Consider the following 8,469-nt stretch of genomic DNA (forward strand, 5'->3'; position numbering starts at 1 on the left):
GGCCGTGCCTTGAGCCGCCGACGGTCCCTCCTAGCTCCTGTGGCGCCTAGCGCTGGAAATTGTAAATCCAGGCCCTTGGCACGGATGCGCAGTGGAAGGAGGTTTCTACAGCCAGTTGTGCCTGTGCCTTGCAGGAACAAGAGCAGGCTCAGGGGAGAGCTTATCACTCTCTACAGGTACCTGAAAGGAGGTTGTAGCCAAGTGGAGGTCTGCCCCTTCACCCAGGCAATTATGAGAGGATGAGAGGATGTAGTCTTAAACTGCAGGTTTAGGTTGAACATTAGTAAGAATTTATTCAGAAAAAGGGTGATTAGACATTGGAATGGACTGCCCAGAGAGGTAGTGGAGTCACCATCCCTGGAGGTGTTTAAGGAAGGACTGGCTGTGGCATTTCGTGCCATGTTCCAGTCGACACGGTGTTCAGTAATAGCTTAGATTCAGTGATCTCATAGGTCTTTTCCCACCGAAGTGGTTCTGTGATTCTATGGTCTTACAGACAGCAGCAAATTCTGGGTCTAGTTCCAGATTGGGTTCAGTCAAACCCTGCCACCCTGGGGTGTCTGGTGTGTTTGGTCCACCATATATGCCAAGGTTGTGATGCTGAAAGTAGTCATGGGTGACTTGGGTATTGATGCAGTGCCTGGGAAAGACGGGGTGCTGCTGCTCAGGATGCGGTCCTGCTGCTGGAGGGGAATGACAGTGGCGTTCACAGGCAGTTTGGCCTTTGGTGATTTGGCCATACCACACAGAGAAGCAACAACAGCAAGGGGTAGCAGGTCAGTGGCAAACTGCTCAGGCACACCAGGGGCCTGGGTGGACCAGGCATGGATCAGCAGGGACCTGTGATATGTGAGGTACAAGAGCAATATGGGTTCAGGATAGAGAAGCAGCAGAGTGGTGGCAGCCAAGGGGTGGTTGGATGATCACTTGTGCCCCTTGGGGTGCACATGCACTGTCTGGCTGTGTGGAGAAGTGTGCATAGCATTTATCCATCCTGTCTGAATCTTATTAACACAGTTGAGAACTTCACTTTCATAAGGTCTAAAATTCTCTGCATTTTAAAGAGAGCAGAAGGACTGTCTGGAGTGTATGGGCTCTTCTTTCCTGGAATGTAAGGAAAACCTCGGCTGTGCAGCTGGAGTGCAGGGGGCTTCATTCCTTAGTGAAAGCAGAGAAGGGAAATGCAGATGTCACAGCTGGGACAGGAGATTTATCTTGGCAAGCAAAGAGGAAAAAATTTTCAAAAGAAAAGAGAAAACTCAGAAGAATCCCCTCCCCATTTTCACTGCTTGCCAGCACGAGCAGAACCTCCAACCTGCAAAGGCCTTTCGTCTCCTGGGCCTGGGCTGCCGCCCAGCTGGATTTAGCCCCTCACTGCTTTCTCTTTGGAGCGAGACCGTTGTGGTGGGATGAGAGAGGCTGTGAGAACCAGGCTGATCCTGAAGGAAGACTGTCCAAACAACTCAGCTGGAGGTGGGAAGGAGAAAGTCACAGTCAAAGAATGGAAGCATGAAAGGGAAAAGGAGGGACAGATGCAGCCAGGATGAGTCCAGAGAAGTGGATCCAGGGGGAGGAAGTCATCACCTCCTCAGCCACGCATGGTGCCACTGGGCTACAAGAGTGCTACCTTAAGGCATCCCATGTGCAACTGGGCAGAGTAGAAGGCTTTGTGCCTCAGTCTCTCCTTGGGGCCTCCAGAGTTCTAACACCATCTCTGGGTGGGGGTATATGTAGAGCTTGCATTTGGATGTCTGGATGCCTTGCCTTAGCTCCCAAGATAACTGTTGTACAACAGGAAAGGGTGTTTGAACGAGAAGCACACGCACGCACATACAGTGTGCTATTTAGACAACCCTAAGCATGAGGTCAGGATGAAAACATGTGGTGGAAATATGTTTGGAAGAGTCGGTGCCTGTGTCGATCACCAGGAGTGGGAGGGAGCAGAAGCCAGGAGCTGACAGGTTCTCACTCTCTCCTCATGCCTGAGGTGGCCTCAGCCTGAGCAGATTCTACTGTGGCATCAGGGTAAGGCTCTCTGTAGGGCCTAGAGATGTAATGCTTGTTGCCTCCCCATACCTGTACACACTGGCTCATCCTCTTTGGGCGCTGCCTCCCTGTCCTCCTAGAGTTTGAGGGGGACAGGCAGCCAGAAATCAGGCTTGGATCAGGAAATTCAGCACATCCTCGCCATTGCATTTCTGTCCCTTGGCTGCCCCCTCCCTGACCGCTCACTGGTAATACAGCTTTGGAAACACATCTCGTGCTATTTCTTGGCTTTGGAGCATACTTAGAAGAAGAAGGAAGGAAAGTGTGAAAGGGAGGGGAAGATAACAGGAGCGAATAATGCAAAATGAGATTGTGCTGTGAGCTTTGTATCCCATCTGGAAACTGTTTTCCCTCAGTACACTGCACACCCACTCCCTCTAGGCCAGGATGGTAAGGGTCAAGTTTCCCAGTTGACTGGTCCCCCTTGGTAAAGCGAGACCCATCTGCATGAAAGCTACTTGAAATATCTTAAAGGAGAATCTCAACAGTTGCTGAGCCCTTCATTGTCACAATTAGAAACTCTTGGCCATTCTTCTGAGGAGCAGGATCTGGCTGATCTCAGCCTGGTTGGAAGGCACTCTCAAGGAGCTTTGGTCTTGAAGAAGCTGCGAGAGGACGAGGCTGCTATGCTTGTGAATCTCTGTCCATCCCACCTTCATTCACACCCAAGTTCCATGGACTCTTTCTTGGACCTTCCTTGGTCCACTGAGACCTTTGTTACCATTATGTTGGCAAAAGTCTCCTCAAAGCCCGGCCTAGTCTTGTCATTTTGTGGCAGCACATGAAGACCTTTAACTGTGCTGGATCCAGCCTGGGTGGGAACGGAGGGCTAGTGACCACCCAGCACCTTCCATTCCAGCAAGGATAAAGCTTCTATCCATTTGGTCAGGTGTTAAACCTGCTTCTCTTCATTGCTCAGAAGCTTGGAGCACTGGCCCTGCCATGTGCTGCTGTGATGTACGCAGCCCTGAGTCACCATATCCTAGTTCCCTGAACCCTCTCTCACACAAGCAAAGGAGAAGTATAGCTGAAGCTTTCTGAGTTTTGCCAGATAAGTGCGCCTCCCAGAATTAGGCTGGGTGGGACAAAATTTGCATATTCTGCATTAACAGGCTCAAGCTAAACTAATTAGTAGTGTTTTTGATGCCATCTAGCCAAAATAAACTCTGGGTTGCTCCTCACTATGTCCATCCCAGTTGGATATTGACAAGAGGACGCTCTTTCTTCTTACTGTGTTGTTGCATGCACAGCTGTCTTATACAAATTAGAAGTCTAAAATTAACAATACCTGTTGACTTCAGAAGAGAAGAGTCAACCCAAGAGCCCCAGTAGTCTTCCTGGGATGTGGTGACAGCTTCCTGCTGGTCCCATAGTTTCCATTATGGGTATAGCCAGCTACAAACCCATGTTATTATTTTTGTTTGCTTTACTCTTCCTTCTGCTGCTTTCCTCTGCTTCTTGCCACCTTCTTTGAGTAAAACAACAATCTCCAGCTTTGTGTCAGCTCTAGGTGCTCTTCCTCCTTGACGGTATTGCATCCTTGGTGCCCCCTTTGATAATAACTATAGTTATGGCCAGTCTCATGGGCTAGCTCCCTTCTCTCCATCAACTGTGTTTGGAGATGTTGGACTGGTATATGTGTGAGTGGTGAGAGCTGAAACAGGCTGCTTTGATGAGAAGGCTTTGCCAGTATTTAGGAGGATAAGACCCAGAAGCCCAGAGGGGGGTAGGTTCCACAACATTTCTAGATTCCCAGAGAGGGGTGCAAGTTTCATTCTCTGCTCATCACCCATGTTTTTCCTGTACTGTGCAGTAAGCCTCTGTCTCTTGGGAGAGAATGGTCTCTTGGGGACCTGAACTCCTGCACCTCTGGGAGAACAGTGTTGCTTTCATCCTCATTTCCAAACAGTGAGGTCTTCCAGCAGCAAGTCTGCTGTGTGGTGTCTAAAATAATGAGAAACCTGAAATTACTCTTGCCAATGTTGGTGCCTGTGTTAAGGCTCTGATACTCAGTCCCTTGCACTCATTACTCATCTCTCACCCCTCAGCAGCTGCTGGGGTGATTTTTTTTTTTGTTTCAGAATAAAGCCAGAGATGCATCTCTGCCTCTTTCCTCTAGGTAGGTTTGTCCAACAATAGAGGGATTGTTGACTGACCAAGGGATCATTGTTCTAAACTTGGGTGGGATGCTGCTAAAAGATAATCTGTGTGACTACTGCACAGATGCATTTTCTTGACTCTCTTCAATCCCACCTCTGCCTTTGTTAATGCACAGCTGTGAAAGAAATTGGAAGCACGTGGCAGTGTCACAGACAGCTCTCCGCACAGTTGTCCATCTACCTCTGCTTCTCTTCCATGGCTACACAGTTGTTCTAGTTTTCAGAGTTACAACATGAAATATGATTTGAGCTCAGCTCTGCTGTGTTGTGGTGCATTAGCAGCCAGCACTCTAAATCCCTTCACTTTTCTGTGGTTCGCGCCCTTACCATAAGGCTATCATGTTCACATCCTGTGTTTGCTTGTGTTGTTTAGAGAACACAAGACAAAGAACAGCTGTTACATGAGCAGGCACTCTCTGGGGTTAATGCTCAGGACTCCAAATTCTTTATCTTTCTATGCTGTAGGATAGGACAAAACCTGGTTTTCCAGTGCATTTTAGATAACTATCTAACCCAGTTCCATCTGCTGACTTAGCTTCCTCTGAAGTTACACTCCCCACAGATGGTAGGTGTTTTCTTTTACTTGATTCAAGTGCAAAAATGCTCCTAGGCAACTTAGAAATGGCTGGGTGGATTTTACCAAACTACCCCGCCAACTCTGCTTCTGCTGTGGGAACAAGTGGAGAAAACTTTAGCCCAGACATTGCAGGGAGGGCCTCAACACTAGGATTGAGCATGAGTGTGCCTTCTCCACCCTACTTGCACGCGCAGTGACTGGTCTCCAGGGAAGCCTTGGATGGTCATGTGTTGGGCTGTCACTCCAGGCAGTCGGAGGACAGGTGGGAAGGAAGTGAATGGAGAGAAATCTCATGTCAGGCAGAATGCAGGTGGCAGGGACTCCACCCCCACTTCCAGCATGCTCTGTAAGCATCTGAGGTTTTAAATGGAGTGGCTGAAGGATGATGTTGGAGGGTGAAAGGCACTGACATGTTGGAGATTGCTGCCCCTTACCATCTCCCTCCCCCACTTGGTGGGAAGTGTGGGTGTGTTCATCTAGAGCCTACTTCACTCCCCAGCCTCACCCCAAAGCTCTGCCAGCCAGTGGAATGTTGACAGAGTGGTACTGTGCTCAGGTAAAACAAATATACCTTCCAGTAGGAGCAGGAACCTACAGGCTCCAGCATCCGGGGTCCTCTGGCCACCTCCTGCCTCAGTCCTAGCACTGGGGAAAGAAAGGACTGCACACACCCCATGCTTCCCTAGAAGCCAGGCTCTCTCCTGAGCTGAGCTCTCACCCTGGAATTCATTGGCATTCATGTCTCCACTCCAAGACCTATGTGGTCTCTCCCACTCTCATTCATACCCTGTGGCTCTTGGTATTTCAGTATACTGCTTTCAATGCCTTTCTGCCCACCGAGATGCTTTTCCAGGCAGGGGGTGGGGGGACAGACCCAGTCTGACTCTGCTGAGCTCTCTCCAGTTCATTTAAGTTACACAGTTCTGTCTGTGTAATATAGTCACTTGAATCTATCTGTCTTTTCTTTCCTCTCCCTGAGCCAGAAGCCTCAATCTGCCAACAAATGGGATAATTTTTCAGCTGGTGTTTGGCAGCCATCATTTTTCTCCCTGCCCAACCAATGCTTTGTTGTAGCAAATGGAAAAGTTAGTGATTTGACTTCTGAATAGGAGGATATGCCTCAAAGGAAGAAGGTTCCCTGTAGCATCAGGAGCTCAGCTCTGCAGCAGCACTGGCCAGATTTACTGACTGTTACTGGAATGATTAGTGGAATGATTGTTTGTTGTTAACAGCCCATCTGTAGTGTTTAAACTTCATCGGGGAGCTGAATTTCACAGGCATTATCTGGCTGAAGTACAGCTTCATATGGTCTACAGAGGGGCTGTTAAATCCCAGAGGAAATGAAATACAACAGGGGGCCTTCCTGTTATGTTGATCCAACTGATCTTTTTTCTCTGATAGAAATCAGCAGCTGGATTGATATTCTCTGGGGCATCAATGTGCCTATTGCTGCTGGCAGAGAACATGAAAAAGTGTCTGTCACTAAGGACAGGTGCTGAAGACCATGACTTTGTGCCACACTTACATTTTATCGTCACAGGAATCTCTTTCTTGTATTCTATTCGTTTTGTTGTCACAGTGAGATCATGTTTATAAGACACAGATAGATACTCACAAAGGAAGGGTGAGATAAGATGATGTAGAAAAGTTTCATGAGTGTTTGTGGCATACATAAACATGCAGTGATGTACAGCACAACATCCCTTTCTATCTTAATTCGAGGTGTTTTTGTCAGACTGATGGAGGTGAGGAATAGGAACTGATGCTGAGGTTTGACTCTCAGTGAGGAGGAAGGCTCTCAGATCCCTCTTGGAGTTGACACTAATGCTCTTTCTCCCTTTGTCTTTCCTCAGCATTTCTCAGAGAACCTGGATCACTTCTCTGACAACATGGAGGATTTCTCCAATGACCTCTTCAGCAGCTTCTTCGATGACCCAGTACTGTCTGAGAAGAACCCTCTGCTGGACATGGACCTGGATCCACCCACTCCAGGCATCCAGGCAGAGCACAGCTATTCCCTCAGTGGAGACTCTGCTCCCCAGAGCCCCCTTGTGCCTGTCAAGACTGAAGATAATGCTAATGGTGAGCGCGAGATGTGCACACTGCTCTGCTTTGGGCACCTCTGTTAGCAGAGGCTCATCCTGGCTTTCATATATATAAGGACAAACTGGCTATTCCTTGGACTTGCACATGTCAAATATGGGGAAGAATTTGATTTGCTGTTGTCAAATACAGCCACATTTTCCCCTTCCATTTGTGCTGGGATAGTCACATTACTCCTTTGCTGGGCTTAGTGTTATTTACGAGGATGGTAATTGGCTGTGGCTTAGTGTGCTGCCAGCTTCTGACAAGCAACAGGCAATGTCTTTTTAGGACCCTGCAAACTTGGGTGTGGATGCCCTAGATCCAGCTCCGTTTTGGCATCAGGCAGCAGGGTTTTGGCTTGCACATAGGAAGCATGAGTCTCTGGCTGCAACCAGTGCTGGTACATGTGGAAAGCTAAGTGGCTTCTTTACCAGCAGATCTTTTAGCAGGAGACAGAGGGGAACAGTCATTTCAAAACTTATTTTTAAAACAATTCATTTCAGGATAATTTATGATGGCTGGGTATTTTTAGAGCTATCCTTGCAGAGAGTCCTGTAATTTGTGGGATTGTGTGGGTGTCCCAACAGCTGATGGACACCAGGCTGCCTGAAAAAGCAGTGGCACAGGCTCAGTTTACACAGAAGACAGCTATTCCTTTGAGCAACAGTGAGACCTGGGACAGAGGCTTCCTCTCATGACTAGAATGATCCCAGCTTTCTGGTACAAATGCCAAGGCAGAAGGAGAGAAGGCTGGCATCTGCTACCTCTTTGGTCCTTGAAAAGGCACAACCATCTGCCACATTCCTTAGGGGCATCTCAGAGAGATGCTGGGAGAGAGGTTTATGGCAGGCCAAGCAACTCTGCCTTAGTACCAAAAAAAAGCTTTCAATTTGCATTTCTTTTTCCTTAGTTTTAACCCCAGTACAGTCTTGGAGGGGGCAGCTAACAAAAAAACCCCAAACCATCATGAACAAATAAACACAACTTTCTTTTGCCCCTGAAAATGAATAGGAGGAGATAAGAATGAGAGAAGCCAAAAGAATGCATTTGTAGAAAGCAGTGAGATGAAGACTGCCAGCATGAAGCTATCTCCAGAACTCCTTTCTGAGACACTCAGCACCACTTCTCCTTCTCTCCACTGTGTCTATACATCCCCTTCATTCAGCTGTTATGTCTCAAAGGCAAGACTATAACTCTTGAATGGAGTGTGACATTGATCCTTGAGCAGAGGCCAGCATAGGGTGTACAGTGCATAACCCAGGAGAGTTTGAGATGGACCTGCTCTCTGAGAGTGCAGGTCAGTTTTATAAGGGAGTAAGGCCTAGCATTATGATGGCAGGCATAGGAGTATCCATGCACCCAGTGCTGCAGCTAGATAATTCAGCTCATCTTTCCAGGGCTTTTTTGGCTCATAATTGCATGTGAGTCATATTCTAGTGAAACCCTGAGTCAGGTCCAGTATTTGCAGCACTGTGCAGTCCTTTTGGCACCGCTTCATCCAGTCTCAGTCCTTTTAGACATTCAGTTCCAATTAATTACCCAGAAATGGTTTTTCTTTAACATTAAGCAAGCTCTGCTCTCTCTGCAGAGCTCCTCAGGAAT

The 8,469-nt window shown here is 47.9% G+C and overlaps 1 protein-coding gene across 1 annotated transcript in view; it reads left to right on the top strand.

Annotated features, from left to right (window-relative positions):
• Positions 1-8,469, top strand: part of CREB3L1 (cAMP responsive element binding protein 3 like 1) — a 28,547-nt gene that overhangs the window by 368 nt on the left and 19,710 nt on the right. Inside the window, exons 2-3 of the mRNA XM_031055806.1 lie at positions 135-176; positions 6,636-6,864. Coding sequence (XP_030911666.1) covers positions 135-176; positions 6,636-6,864 — 271 coding nt within the window. The remainder of the gene's footprint in view (positions 1-134; positions 177-6,635; positions 6,865-8,469) is intronic.

Source organism: Geospiza fortis, unplaced genomic scaffold (genome assembly GCF_000277835.1).
Source record: "Geospiza fortis unplaced genomic scaffold, GeoFor_1.0 scaffold66, whole genome shotgun sequence".
In the NCBI taxonomy this organism is placed as follows: domain Eukaryota; kingdom Metazoa; phylum Chordata; class Aves; order Passeriformes; family Thraupidae; genus Geospiza; species Geospiza fortis.